At 36.0% G+C, this 16113-nt stretch overlaps 1 protein-coding gene across 6 annotated transcripts in view; it reads left to right on the top strand.

Moving 5' to 3' along the window:
• PTBP2 (polypyrimidine tract binding protein 2) overlaps positions 1-16113 on the top strand; it is a 73329-nt gene that overhangs the window by 15713 nt on the left and 41503 nt on the right. For 5 of the 6 annotated variants that reach the window (XM_067538412.1, XM_067538415.1, XM_067538414.1 and 2 more), the window contains one exon: positions 9780-9855. The exons of the other annotated variant lie outside the window; for it this stretch is intronic. In XM_067538412.1, coding sequence (XP_067394513.1) covers positions 9780-9855 — 76 coding nt within the window. The remainder of the gene's footprint in view (positions 1-9779; positions 9856-16113) is intronic. 6 annotated transcript variants of the gene reach the window in all.

Below are 16113 nucleotides of genomic sequence, written 5' to 3'. Positions count from 1 at the left end.
TGACAGAGCATATGCTGTGTGTGTTTCAGTAGAATGTTTAAAAAATATTACTTATGTTGATCATTTTATAAGCCTTTAAAAGTTGTTGCAGTTTAGAATATTGGGCTACCACTTGGTAGCCTGTGTGCAACAGACATACAGGAGTAATACAGATGGATTAAGTGGAGAACAGACCGTTTTTGCTTGGAGGGTAGGAGGATGGGAGGGTCCTGATAGAGACTTTCGTCATACGTCTAGGTTAGTACCTTTTTTATGTACTTGGGGGTTCCCTTATTTTGAGCAAACAGAAGTCTTCTCAAAGCCAGCTGGGTATAGACTTTTCATTAATATCTTTTGAACTAGTATTATGTTAAATTCTTCCTTTTCTTCAAATAATATCTGTAAATGGGGGGGGGGAGAGCAATCTTTTTTTCATAGAACCCTAACAGAATTTTTTTTAGTGATGATTTAGGGAAAAATAAAAGTTAAAATATTAAAAGCTTTGTTCATAGTATATATTGGTTGAATAAATATTTTGTGTTCTTTGGTGTATCTCAGAGGATTATTTTCTACTGTTATGTTGGTCACGATAGTGATGTATTTAAAGATACTTTTATGTACCGTACTGTGTAGCAACAAGAAAGTATAAAATAGGCTTTCTGCACAAAAAGGAAATTAGAATGAAGTATCTTCTAAGTAGTAGTGTAGCACAACCATTGTGTAGGGAGGAGCCAACAGTTATTTCAAATTTTTTTTAAACTGAAAACACTCAGTTTGTTAGTCTTCCTGGAGTCTTTTCAAAATTAACTTTTTGGCATTTATTTTGCTTTTAAATGGTGGTTTCATATTTGATCTTAGAGCAATTTGAGTAGTTTATTCTTTATATGTAAGTTTGATTTTCTTGAAAGATTTTCCTTTCTTGAAATACTTAGTCGAGAACAAATGCCTCTGTGTAGATGATGCACAATACACATGTGAGACTTAAGGAAACCTAAAATCATGAGAAAGAGGAAGAATGTGGATGAATTTAGTAGGCTATATCAAATAAGAGAAAACTCTGTATGGAAGATTATCCCATCCCATCACTGCCAAGTGTTCTTTGACATCTAGTACTTGATTCTTTGCAGGTAGATACCTCTCCTGCTTTATTCAAGAGGGGGGAGGGGGGAAAATACATCTAACAAACAAGTTTGGGGGTGGTAGGAGAAGGGAGAAAACTGTTGACTTTTCCCCAGCAGCTAAAACTTCAAGTATGATTGTCTAAAAGGTAAACTTGTTTGTCCCAATTTTCAGGGGGTGACCACATTTTGTCAGTTAAATAAAAACTAAATTTTTGCTGCTATCATGGTCTAAAGGCACTTCTTGCAGTCTATTTGTTTTGGAACTTTAAAAAAAAATTGTTTAGTTTTCAACAAATGTTTGTAAGCAAAGATTGATTTGTAGATTAAATAGCCTGGCATCAGCATCTTTAAGTTTGCAGTTGCAAGACTGGAAAAAGACAGAGAAAGAACATCTTCTTTCTACAATCAGATCAAACTGTGCTTTGCAGCAAATGCAGTGGCTAAATTTTCAAGGCTCTGAAGACTGCCACGGAGCCTACTCTGGACTTGGTTGAAAATTAAATTTGATTATCTTCTGGCAAAGGTCTTCTTGGCTGTAACTGAAGGACCAAATCAGTCTGTCCCCTTCCAGGCACCACAGACCTCTAACAAGAGTACTAACAGATGGCATATTCAAATTGAGTTTCTGCCTCAGGCGTGCTCTGCAATGCATTCCTCCCTGGTCCCCACTGCCTCTGCCAATGTATTACAACTTAGTTATGGCTGGCATAAAATGTGGCTTCCCACTTTTAAGCTGACGATGGCGGAAGGGAATGTATTATCCCAGAGATTCAATCAAAGTGCCTTCATATTTGCATCTATATGCTTAAAGTTGTGGGGCTCTGGCTGTTTGAGAAACTGCTTCAGCCTACTATCTCTTATGGAAGTTGAGATTGGAAGTGTTCAAGCTAATAGTCAGGAGGTGTAAGTGTGTTGGCATGTGTTCTTAGCAGTGGTTTGGTTCTTGACTCTGCAACTTTTCTTCTGGTCTGACAGACCCCAAGTTGACTGATCTGCAGGGTACAGTACAAGACACATCTCCTTCAGGTGCATACATGAATATATATTCAAATATACACATTGTGGTTTAAGTTTTCAAAAGCTGTCTGAGTGGTTAAAAACAAATTACAGCAATGCATTATCAGTTGCTGGTGGAATATGGAGTTGTTGGTCTGGTCTATACACAGTTCTTGTCCTGATTTAACTAAATTAGTATTTAAATCACTACAAAAACTTTTGTCTCTATGGTGGTGGTGATGTGGCAGAGATGAAACCAGGGCTTTTTGTAGCATACCTATGAACCTGCATGAAATTTCTCTTGGACTGTCGATGGGAAGAGAGTGTGTATGGATGTAGCTCATATTCCTGGAGCCCTGGTCTTGGCTACTAATATCTAGTGATATTATGTTGCTGTACAAAGTGAATCGGCTTCCAAAGTGCTGCTACTTATTGTTGGAGCAGATCTGGGGTTGTTGCTGTTTGAGGTCAGTGTGAAAGGTCAGATGTCTATACATAAGTGCACTTTCTTTTCACTAAATAAGCATTAACAAAATATATGCCTGCTATATTTCAATAAAAATGATGAATAAAAATAAAATAAAATAAAATAAAAATGATGAATATGCTAACCCACCTCCCGCTACTCCCCCAAATATGCTAACTCAGGCTGATAGTGTTTCATCTCTGGAACCAATGGGTTTTTTAATGCCTGAAGACTCTTTAGGTTTGCAAGAAGCCTACTCTGAAGAAGAATGGCTCTAGTTAGAGGATTGGCAGTCATTGATTATTTCGAACACTTCTGAATGCTGCTACTCTTCCACCATACTGCTAGTTTTCAGTTGTCTCCAGATGCTATTAGAAGCTAAGGGTATGTCTACAGTGCAATAAAAAACCTGTGGCACCAAGTCTTAGAGCCTGGTTAATTGACTTGCGCTTGCGGTACTCAGGCTGCATAACTAAAAATTGCAGAGAAGACATTTTGGCTTCAGTCCAAGACTAGGCAGCCACAATGCAACTTTTAGCCTTGCAGCCGGAGCCCTGTGAGCCCGAATCCGCTGACTCGGGTCAGCTGTTGCTCTGTTGTGGGTCTTTTATTGCAATGTAGACCTACCCTGAGTGTTTCACAGTGGTGTTGTGTTTCTTTACATCTTTAGCTTTCCGCGTTCTGGCTTGACATAGTCTCATCCTCAGGGTATATATAACGGTGGTAAATGTACAATGTAAATAGAGCTACCTATTTACATTTTTCTGCTTTTTTTTTTTTTTATAACAAAATAAGTGTCCTATTCTTTATTTAAAATAGACTTGTATCATTGGTAAATCAAAATCTCTCACAAGAGGTTACAGATTTTCTGTTTTTAATTATGATATCCCCCTCTACCAGATTGTAATTAAAAAACTGTTTGGATATTAATTGTATTACAATATAGTAGATGATAACTCTGACTTTTACCACCATGTTTGAAATAAAGAGGGATTCACTTGTTGACTGTTTTTATTAATACCATTCACTTTGTTTTATTTATTTTCATTGTCAGAGGAGACTGCGGATTTGTGTGATGCTTTTAATAAGCCTTCTTTAACCTAAACAAAACTATTACATTAAGTACAATCATGACTTTAAAAGTGTTTCTCTACTTAAGAGTTAATAAAAAATTGGGCAGAGAACTGATGGGTATCTATTTTTAGACTTTCAGAAAGCTTTTGACATGTCCTTACGAGGCAGTTAATAAAACTTGATAGCTACCAAGTTTTGTTAAGTCCAGTAACAGATTTTAAAAATGTTTGAGAATTGGCTGCTTATTTCTATGTTTTGCTTCTTAGACATGGAAAGAGATTTGTACCAGAGTTAAAATACGTTAATCTGGAGATGTGGGAAAAATAGTTGTCAATAGACTTTTGCCAGCCTTAATGATTTCTTGAATAAACTTGGAGGGATTTTGATGACTAATGTCCTGATAAAACGAGAAAGGTGTGTAATGTAACCTGTGACATTCAGATTAGACACATTTTCAAATAAAGCATGTTGGAACGAACAATTATGTTCCAACCATTATGTTGGAATGAACTAATTATGCTAATTAAAGCAAAGATCTAGACACTGTGGCTACACTGCTTTTTCTTCCTCCTTTCCTATAGTTTTGTCCTATTTATTTTGAAAGAACAAAAAGATTTTATTGTATTTGTTATGCAGTGATATTATACACTGTTAAACATTCCCTACATTCTACTTTTTTAATTTCTGTATTTTAGGTTTACAGTACATGAAGCAATTTGTGCTTACTAAGTTTGTAAATTGCTTTTGGAATTTGCATGTTGAAGGCCTAAGTTGACTCTTGAATGGTTTTTTTTTTTTTTTTGCTTTTGAAAATGTGGTCCTGCATGTGGAATCCCACAATGTCACTTTTACACAGCTGCTTTTCTGGTTCGAACCACACGTTAAATATTTTTCTTCATATCTCTGGTGAAAGCTGTAGTTGAGGGGGACAGGATGAGATAGGAAGGACAAAACTAAGCTTGCAGGCATAAGTGAGGATCATTTAAAAGAGCCTGGGTCTAATAGCTTCCATACTTAAGTTGTTGTAAACTAATAGTTCAGCAAGTAGTTTGTTCTGTAAAGAATCTTTCCTTCCTGGGGTAAAAAATACGTAGGGTTAGTGTTCTGGCTTTTACTTAAAACGGATCAGGATTCCATGATTTTTAATAGTTGCCGCTTTGCGTAGGCTGAAATAGCATCCATCTTTCCAAAACAAAAAAATAATGAGAAGCAAGGGAAGGAAAGCCAAAATTGCATGCACTTAGATCCAGCACTGGTAGAGCTGTGGCCTGTGTATCATCAATGTTCAAGCATGAGAATGAGCAGGTAATTGCCCTCAAATGAAGCATTGAAAACAGAACCTGAGAACTTCATCTGAACATATCTAGGTCAGTGCAATGAGTAGCATGGGGAATGCCCTTTGGATGCTAGGGAAGGACTGTTTCTTCCAACCAAACTCAAGTCTTAAATATGCGGGGCTGTTATGTTATAGGGCATTTTTAAAAAAAGAAACCAGAAAAACTGTTTTCTCAAGCAGATGTGCATACTCTGTTTAATTAGAGGTAAAAATAACTGAGATTTTTTTGGTGATAGCTGCCATCACTAGTTACTTTTGTCCATCGCAAACAGAAGTAAAATATCCCTCAGTGGAAATATTTTGCATGTAAATAGGTTGTTTAAAATTAAATGTGTGCTTATTCATGAAATATTGCTTAACCACATACTTATAAAATGCAGTGAAGTTACTTCTAAATGTTTGTAAGCTAATGTCTATGCTAATTTTATATCAACTTAAGATACAGTAGTTTCTTGAGGGAAGTAAGTGAAATTCACGCATTTAGCTTATGTACTGCACCACTGACAGTTTTCCTCTTGTTTTTATGAGTTTCAACATCCATTTTATTGTTCCCTAGACAACTGTTCCTTACTTTCATCAGCAGTGTACATGGAACTTGAGCAAATATGAGAGATGTGGGGTGGGATTTTCAAAGAATTCAGTATTAACATAACTCAGCTCCCATGAAAATCAATGATATAACTCCCTGATTTCATTGGGAACAGAGGTAGGCCAGTTTTGAGTACTTTTGAAAATTTTCTCTTATAGATTATATAGAAAAAAGCAGTCAGTAACAAAGGTTGGGATGTTGAACAGCTGTCTGAAGCAGAATCCTGTATTGATAACAGAGGTGCTGCTGTGAGGATGGGCGTGGAAGTGCTTCAGAGAACTCTCTACTGTGTCACCCTCTAGGGTTGCTCTGTCCAAGATTACAGCCTTTATGTTCACCTGGACCCCACAATGTCACGGTCACAAAAATCACATTCTTCCACCTTTGACTGGCTAGAAAACTGTACCCTTCTCTCACCTCCTCTGGTACGTTTGGACTTATTCCTGGTGATCCACGTTTGTGATCCTCATCCTTGACACCCAGTCTTAAGAAACTTTCAGTTGGTTCAGAACACAGCAATGCAAGCTGCCTAAAGTACATCACCTCTTGATCTTCCATCGTCATTGGCTCCCTCTGGAATACTGGGTCTAATTCAAGTTTTCTGTCCTTATCTTTGAAACTCTCAATTGGATTGGCTTAAATTAGTTGAAGACCCACCTCACCCTGCATGGTTATGCCTTTCTAAAGCATCTGGAACTGTGGAGCTATCTTCCGCAAGTGTGAAAATTGTAAGTGCACTAGACAGAACTTTCTCAGCAAATGAATTATGATCCGGGAACTCATTTGGAAGGTAGTGGGATGACCACAAATCTCATCATCTTCGGAGCAGAATGCAAATCCTACTCTTTGGCTTAGCCATCCCTCAAACAACTATCCCCTCTCCTGCCTGCTCCCTGAAGTCCAGTCTCTGCTGAATGGAAGTAAGAGAGAGGAATGAATCTTTGTGTGTGCTTTATAATGTCGGAAGCACTCAGACCCCACGATAATGGGGATGTCATAGGAACTGAGATTCTTACTCTAGCCATGTAGCATTGTCTTTAGTCTAGAATAGTGGCTCTCAACCTTTCCAGACTACTGTACCTCTTTCAGGAGTCTGATTTGTCTTGCGGACCCAAGTTTTACCTCACTTAAAAACTACTTGTTTACAAAATCAGACAAACATGCAAAAGTGTCATAGCACACTATTACTGAAAAATGGCTGACTTTCTCATTTTTACTGTATAATTATAAAATAAATCAATTGGAATATAAATATTGTACGTACTTTTCAGTGGATAGTATATAGACCAATAAAACAAGTCATTCTATGAAATTTTAGTTTACACTGACTTCGCTAGTGCTTTTTATGTAGTCTGTTGTAAAACTAAGCAAATATCTAGATGAGCTGATGTATTCCCTGGAAGACCTCTGCGTACCCTAGGAGTATGTGTGCCCGTTGGTTGAGAACCACTGGTCTAGAAGACTAGCAACTTTAAGAGAACTCATCGAGAATTAGTGATATTCATATGACAGATTCTAAAGTTATTGCATCCAATTCTGTATTTCAATCTCTATATAGATATACGTCACCTGTTTTTGTAGTTTTAAATGGTCCATGAAGAATAATTTCATTTGAATGATATACAAGGAGTTGTAACTGAGCTGATATTCATTAAGGATAAATTGCTACAAACATCTAATAAGGCAAGAAAATTCATCATGTCACTGATACAGTCACATAAGAACATACAGTACACTAAACACTAAAATGCTTGGTTATTTAATAAACTATAGGATATGGCAAATAACCATGGATTTAATTTAGAAATATTTTCTGTACCTCATGGTGAACTGGAAGAAGAGCTCACTTGTTTTCTTATGGGATCTCATACATACAAGAATCTGGGCTGTGAAGAATTTAGGTTGATCAGAATAAAACAAGGACAGGAGGGTTATTGGACTTTATACAACATGAAAGAACACCCTGTTTTGTTTTGTTTTGTTTTTTTTGATTATGTTCTGGAAAAAAACTAAATTTGTAGAAGTTTCATTTCATAAAACACAACTTCGTATTTCGTAAGTATAATTATCAAACATAAAACAACCCATTTTGGAAAATTAAGGCATTCTCTAAGAAACCCAAAAGCACAACTGAATGGCCAGTCTACTAAAGAGTTAGGCCTGCTATTTATTTTTTTAAATCTTGTGGGTTAGCAATTTGCCATTTTAGTTGTTTTTTTTCCTGGATGTAATTTGACAAAACCAATCTTAGTATACTAAAAACACTCCTGATTGATGGTGAGCTGACTTCAGAAAAGTGCTGGTAATTTTTAAACTGTCATTTTAAAAATTCAATCAACCTGTCTTCCATGATTTTACTTCCATAATTTTTCTGTCAAACTGTGATGCTATTTCCAAATATTGGGTTAGAAATCTACATCTTCAAAGAGAAAGAACATTGCCATGAGTTCCGTCTTCTACATTTCTTCATCTTTGTGTTTGAGAAGTCATGAAGGCTGAATAATGGAAAGGTTTCGTAGCATTTCTGAATTGCCTTTCAGTTTTGTCTGTTTTAAGTTCATTCTTTTGATCTAATTAAAAATGATTTCCTCTGACAGTGACAAGACTCATTGCTGTTTTTTAATTAAATTTAAAGTCACATCATGTTGCCAATTTGAACCCCAAAATGTGTAGAGTAGAATCTAGAATCAAAAAGGGTATGAGGCAAACTAAAATATTCAGGAATAGTCTATGTAAATAAGCTTCAGAACTAGTGCTAAAAACTGAATAAGCTTATGGCTTGCTGTATTGTCTAGGATGTTGTGGGTTTTAGTTATGGGATACTTCAAAATGTGTTATATAGTCTCATATTTCTATTCCTGTGCATGTGTGTATATAATATATACACTAATATTACAGTGAGGGCTTGATTAAATGCATCCTGCAACTGTGCCACTTAGGATTGAGATATCCTCAAATTAGTTTAGTATGTATTTATGATTTAGAATGAAGTACTATCCAAAACATAAAAGGGTGCTTTTCAAACAGAGGTAGATAATGCCTGCCTCAAGGACAGAACAGTTTGAAAAGTCTTGATTATAATACAGATTTTGTAAGTAAAGCAGTTTGTGGTCAGTACTCAAAATGGAAACATAAGTTCCATGCAAAGTAATATTGGTGATTCAGCAACTGGCACTCATACGTTTTAGTAATGGCCCAGGTTAGTATTCAGGGCATTGGTGCTATTGGAGATACCTTTGAATTAACACATAAAATTGAGTTCCTAACCTTTTGTGGACATAAAAAATCCAGTAGCATATTAATGATGTCCTGCAAAGGAGAGGAGGTTTGTGCCCTTTTTAATTCATTTTGACTTATGAAGAAAGCCTAAAAGATTTTAAAAAACAAAACAAAAACACCCCTTACTTGTTTTACATTAGGCATCTGAGTGTTTTCTATCCTGGGAGGAAGTGAAGCCTGAGTACTGAGAGGGTAGTATACTTTTTTAAGTATTTAGACTGCCTCAGACTTATTTAACACCTATTTAACTCAAACACTTGGGGGAAAAAGGTCCCTCTTTAAGGTTTCAACACCAGCTCTCTTCTGGTAGCTGCATTCTCCACTGGAGTCGTCTAAAAAGAAGACTAAGAGAGAATAGCTTTGACGTTCTTCATATTTTTAGAGCTTAAACCAAAAAGAAAATCCATCTTCCAACCAAAAAAAAAAAAAAAAGGTTTTTGTTTTTCAGGGCTTCTTTATATATTATAAAGAAGTGCAAAACAACAATGTCTTCTATGCCTATGCACTCTTTCTAAAAGGAGTGTTAGCCCTAGCATTTTGGTCAAATTCTAATTTCAGTATTTGCCTGGATTTCTTCTGTAGTTTCAGTGGATAAAATATTTTTAACTTCTTATTCTAAAATATTTTGTACGACTGTTGTTTACTGTTGAACAGCACTTGCTGTCCCCTGGAGGCCACATTTCAGCTGTCGGTGAAGTAATTGTGTATGTGGAATTATTTGAATTGAGAGATGCTATGTAAATATACCGTATTATCTAGATTTCAATTTTTTTATTGACTGTCACCTTTTTGAAAAGGGAGAATCTGCCAAATCTTAATTATGTAATGTTCATTTAAAGCTCTCCTAAGGGATATGCCCTGTCAAACTGATATTTTTTGTATCAACATTAAAGATGACAAAAATAGAGGAAAAAACTCTTACTGTCTCTTTCTTTTTAGAGAGGATCTGACGAACTTCTTTCAGGCAGTGTACTCAATAGCCCGAACTCTAACATGAGCAGCATGGTAGTTACTGGTAAGTGTTGCCCTTTCAAAGGAAAAATCTATCATTTAATCTCAGAATCATTTCCTGTTTACAAGGGAAAAATAGTAAAAGTAAAATAATAAAAGTAGAATCCATCCTACTGTACAAGAATAAATTGTTGACATGCACCAGATTTTAACAGCCCTGTATCTACATTGAAACACTCAAAATATTTGAGATGAGTAAACCATTTAAATTAATGGAAATTTACAGATGATTAAACAGTTCTTTGAGCTGGGGAACTGGACGGGACATGAAAGAAATTACATTTTTTAATATGGAGTGAGTTATACAATTCTCTTCAAATTAAGGAGTGATACACAGCAGGCAATGGTTAGCAGGACCCACCATAGGAGTTTAATTTTATCATGAGTAGACATCCACTTGTCAGTGCATCCCTGCTGGATTAGCCTGCTCAGTTCACAGCAGTGGAGTAACTTTAAGAATTACTAATATTCTAATAACTCCTCAGCTAGATTGCCACAGCACTAGACTCTGATCCTAGTTCACGGCTTTAGTATGGAAGCAGCTTTAGGCTCGCAGCAGCACTTCAATGCAGTTCATGTTAGTGTTCCCATGTCGAACTGCTGGGGACTCCAAATAAATTGGCTTTTCAGTAATTGGAATCTGTTCACCTTTCTTTTACAACTTCCTTATAACTCTTTCACAATGTCAAAGGAGCTTTGCTCAGCCTGCTGTTTTTGCACACCTACCACTTACGGTCTTTCTCTTCAAATGGCAAAGTGGTCTAGTTCATACCTCTAGTCTGTCAGTGGGCCATCTAAATAATTGTAGTTAAGAAGCCCTCGCTCACTACTTTACTGTGCTTGGTGAATTCTCCACAGCAGTGCAGCAGGGTGGTTTAGTAGCTTCTACTACCAATGGACCATATCAGTGGTAATCCTGCAATATAAAGGTTGCACTTTCCTCCCTGAGTGCTAATGACAGTGGCATAGCTTTAAAAGCAGTACAGAGAGCTTATAAATCATTTTAGATAACAGGAAGGTTTCTGAAAACCAGTGCTTCTACCCAGCTCTCCTAGTTTCCTCTTTGCTTCTGGAGGATGTTCCTATTTCATTTCTAGGTATCCTTGGAGACAGTGCTACTTTAACAGTATGTTTGAGTTAGAAAGGGTTCTGACTTGCTATCTTTTCTTTATAGTTTTTTTCATCTTCTGGGCAAAACTATGATTCCTCCTCTCCCAACCCCAAACTTTCCTTGTGTTTCTAAGGAAAACATGCAGGCCATCAGGAATAAATCCAAATTATTTAATCAAAGATAAGATTCTAAACAAAACAGCAGTATTACTGTCAGGTTGTCCTGCTACATTACAGTTAATGTTACCTTTCAAGTGAGCTAATATTAAAACACAAATTTGAGGGAACTAAATTAGTTTAAATTTGACTGCAATATGAAAATGTTTCTTTGTTCTCAAAAATTGATCCTTCCTCCGAAACCCTTACAAGGGCCACCAGTTGGTTGTGAAAGACTTTAAGTTATTCAAATGGAACCAGTACACTCACGGTCTTTGTTAAAAAAATATTAATTCACCATACCATTAGGCTTTTAAAAAAATTAAAGATCAAGATTTTAAAAAGTGATTTGGGTATCCCACTTGAAACACCTGGTAAGGGCTCTGTTTTCAAATGGTGTTTTGACACTTAGTGAAAATCAGATCCTTTCAAGGTAGGCATTCAGAATCACTAGTCACTTTTGAAAAATTTTGGCCCATACTTTTATTTTACAGTCAAACTAGCCACAAATTGCAATGAACTGAATAATCTCAATCTGAGCTCTTCTATTATAGCCCAGATCAGTTGCCTATTCTAAATGTAATGTAGTAGTAAATATTGGACAAAGAGGCAGGAAATCAAAAAGAAATATAAGAATCCCCAACAAAGATGCTGTTGAATGCAGTAATATAATTCATGTCATTTGATGGGGACTTTTTTGAAAATATCCTTGGAGAAGACTTTCAGGAATTCATCAGAACGTAACCTGTTTTCTCAATCCTGCTCTCTTATGAGTAAAGCCCTCTTATCTTGTGATGTTGCAGAAATTGTGGATTCCGCAACATTAGATTTCCACCACAGTTTTGACTGCGGGAGCCCCTGCTCTCAGTCCCAGGTGGCAGACAGTGGGAGTGCCCACTCTCAGCCCTGGGCAGCTGAAAGCAGAAATTCGTGGAAAAGTAATAATGGATTTTATTACTGCAAATAATAAGGTCCATTATTACTTTTCCACAATTTTCCATGGCTTGTCCGCAACTCAGCTGCAATTTTTTGACTGTCATCCCGCAATTCAAGTAGGGTCTTACTTATGGGACATAAGCCTCTGAACAGAAAATATTGACTAACTCCCACATCTTGCCTGGTGAAATCTAACGGACAATCCTTCTGGCTGTATCCAGAGCAGGGAATATTTTTCCAACTTTGCAAGTGAGAGGTCCGTACAGAGTCTTCTTCCACAACTGATAATGTTAAATAGTCAACTAAGGAGTAATTAAGCCTAAAAGGGGAACCAAACTTCTTTTTTCACTTTCTTGACCAGGTCTACTTAAGGTAGATGGGTTCTAAATGTCATTTTAAAATGTATTATAGGTCAATAGACTAATAGGTTCCCCTCTAATCTTCCTTCTGGCCTCTTTCCAATATTTGTATTTTATATATATTTAACTGTATGGACATGAGTCAGAGTTTGCTGTTACACTCAAAGCTTCATTACTGTGAAGTCCTAATAAAGAGAGGAGATAATCCTTGATCATTTTATTTATAAAGAGAGCATGATTTAAAACATTAACTACTCCAGAAAACACTCGAGAAATGGCTCTACTTCACTCTTTTACACTTTGTAATTTCCAAGAATCCTAACTTCTCTTTCCCATTAGTTCTGGTCTTAATTTTCTACTATTCCTGAGAAACAAGGTGTATTTATGACCTTGTCACGTCCGTCATCAGATTACATAATGCTGTCCAAGATGATGTCTTCATGGAAGAGAAGGAAGAGAGCAATTTACATTTCTGTAACCATGATGTGACCTATTGGTGAAAATGCACCTGAAAGCAATTTATCTTCACACAGCATAAATCATCTACCTACCAGTAGCATGGCCCCAACAGTGATTTGTAATGAAGTGCTTTTGGTGTTTAAAGCCTTCTTTCTTTGCTCTCTGGTCCTATAGCTTGTAAAGCATTCAAAAACACTTTTGTAAAAATAATAAATAATTGCACACAAAAAAGCAAGGTACCCGTTGTTTCACTTAAACTTGTGTCATATATATATATATTTTTTTGTCTGGACCAAGTATTGTGTTTTCAAGAGGTAAAATTGAAGATATGCACTCTTTTAGTTGATAGAGTGTTCAACTTGGTTATTATCCCACCAAGTAAACTCCACTGAGAGAAATTCCTAAATACTAAGTTTTTGGGTTGGGATTTTCAAAAGATCCTAAGTGAAATAGGCATCCAGCTCCCATTGAATTCAGTGGGAGTTGAGCACCAGATTCTCCTAGTCTCTTGAAAATCCCAGTCATAATTTTCCTCTTTAAGTAGACGGTGAATGATATGAAAGATAGACATCTTTTCTTTCATTTAAGGATCTCTGTACATGTGCCTTTTTCTCTCATTTTCTCTTGTTGCCTGGGTGACTTGCAAGAAGAATTACAGATACTTTACCTCATTTTATTTTGCATCATTATTGATCGCACAGCCCATCGTTATCCAGGATCATGAAGACAGGTGTGTGGAAAAACTTCAACATTTTGCTCTGACCTTGTCAGGTTGAAACTAATAGTTTAGAATCTGAGAGAACGGAGCCATAAACAATTCCGCTTAAACAGTGCTTAAATCTCAAAAACTCTGCAACCAGAACAGACAAGAGGATTTGGAGTATTTGGCTTCCCAAGTACACAGACCATAGACTTTAAATAAAACTCTGTAATTATTTGTTCCTTTCAGAAAGGAGCTCATCCTCAATTTCCAAAAGTCCAGATTGCTTTATTCCATGTTAATTCTAGTATCAATACTTTTATACCTTCTTCTGCACGCTTGCATCTCCCATTTCCTCAGAACTATGTGGTGCTAGGGTTCTGTCCTCAACCCCAGAGGTGTTTGAATTTCACTTAAGATACATATTTATATCAGAATTAATTTTTACAAGTGATTTGTGAATCTTTTAGGTGAAAAGCACATAACATTTGAGAAGAAAATCCCAGACACTAGAATAGATTGTTTTAAAGATGAAGATGAACTATGAATTGACGTAACAATCCCTAAGTTTGCTGAAAAGTAGTTTTGTCTTTATTTATTTGAGATTAAAGTTCAGGGTTTTGAATTTTTCTAGCAATAGTTGATGATATCATTTACACCTATAGTTGCACTTTGTTTAAATTCTCTTGTCAAAAACACAGATAAAAACTATAGGAGTAAGTGTTCTCCTTCATCATTTCTGAAGCTTGTGTAAAATTCCATTTTTGTTTCCTGTCTCACACTGGTCAGGGATAGAACTCTTTGGAGAGAATGAGCTGCCTTCCAGAGTTTATGAAATCATCCTTTTTATATTGATATATGGCAGATATTGACTCACTGAAAGGTATTCCAAGCTAAGAGACATTAAATGGGACTCTATAATACTCTATGAAATGGACTGAAATGGAAACAAGAAAATGTTAGAATTTTATCTCAATTCTGGGTATTCTGCAGGGCACCAAAATCGTCCAGGTCATAAGATCTCCGCTAACTGGTCTTAAACAGGTGTCTCTAAAAATACACTTCCCTACGCTTTTCACTAGGCAACTAAGCTAGGCAGATGTTGCATGTCCAGTGAATTCTTTCTTAGCTATGTACTTTTCATTTGGCAACTATGGAATAGGGAAACATGCATCTCCTTGGCGATGTGCTATTTCTGTGCCAAATTTAATCTTTTAAAGCTTTATTCCTTTCAACTATAGGGCTGCTCACTAAAAATTGCAGGAATATTTTTATGTATGGAAAAGTATATCTGTTTTCTATCTCCTTGTACTTGGAAACAGCCAAACTGTATTTGCTGAACTCTGCAAAATCTTACTCCCCCTCCCCCCAATCTTCTGTTTTCCCTCACATCCCCCCCCCCCCAAAAAAAAAAAAAAGAAAAATCATCTGTGGGGCACAGACAAAGAATGTAAAATTTCAGCCTGCGTGGTTAAAGTTCCTGAAAGTTGAGTGACTGGAAACTAAGGGTTAGAGTGGAAACAGTTATCCAACTTCAGCTGTAGCAGCTGCTGCTGCTCCTATAATCCAGTGTAGAAAACTCCATCAGTGCATAACATCTAACAGTATTAAACCCACTATACTTTGGGATTTTAACAATCCAGGTGTCTGTGGTAACTTTGTCTCATTACATATTTGATAGAACTAATTTGATAGATATTTAATTGCGTTCACAAAACTCTTAGTAATGTGACATACAAGTGATCATGTATGTCTTAAAATACAGTTTAACAATGCTAATTTGACATCCTTTGTTAAGAAGAGGTGCATTGTTATAAATTGATGAATTAATTTATATGTCCTCTTTTTTATAAAGCCATAGCTAAACTGACAGTGGTTAACAATAAAATGTATAAATACAGGTACTTGAGTACAGGTACAAGTACTTGAGTAACTAAGTTCACAAATCAGAATTTGTAATAGTATCTGCTGGACGTTTAAAAATAATTATTACCTATGCTAAGTTTTGGTGATATATTGGCCTGTTTATCATTATGTAGTAATAATGTAACTTGACATTGATGATCTTGGCTTTGATATAATTGTCATATAGATGTGCTTTGTATACATGTGTATACATAATGTACACATAATGCTTACAAGCAAAAACTTTGTTTAAAAATAAGCTTTACTCCTGAAAATGTGTTTTCAGTGGAATCTAGCTAAAACATCAAGACTAAAGACATCTAGCTAAAACATAACTTTGTTTACGAAACCTTATATAACTTCAGAAGACAAAAACATAAGCAGTAAATCTGGAAATGAATAGTTAAGTGATTTAGTCAGTTCCCCACTCTTGATAATGCTACTTAACTCATCTTTATCCCTCCTAACTTATATTGCACACTTAATTATGATCTCTTACATTGTAAAAATATATATAAAGTTAAAAATTCCTATATTAATAGTATCGTATTCAAAGGACTCATTTCCAATTCATTATAACATTAACATGTCCACCATTACTCACTACAAAAATCCCTACATGCTAGGTACTACACAG

This window comes from Emydura macquarii, unplaced genomic scaffold, assembly GCF_026122565.2.
Source record: "Emydura macquarii macquarii isolate MOO-44397 ecotype Brisbane River unplaced genomic scaffold, CSIRO-AGI_Emac_v2 contig_480, whole genome shotgun sequence".
NCBI classification, from domain to species: Eukaryota; Metazoa; Chordata; order Testudines; family Chelidae; genus Emydura; species Emydura macquarii.
This window is presented reverse-complemented; position numbering and strand designations above follow the sequence as displayed.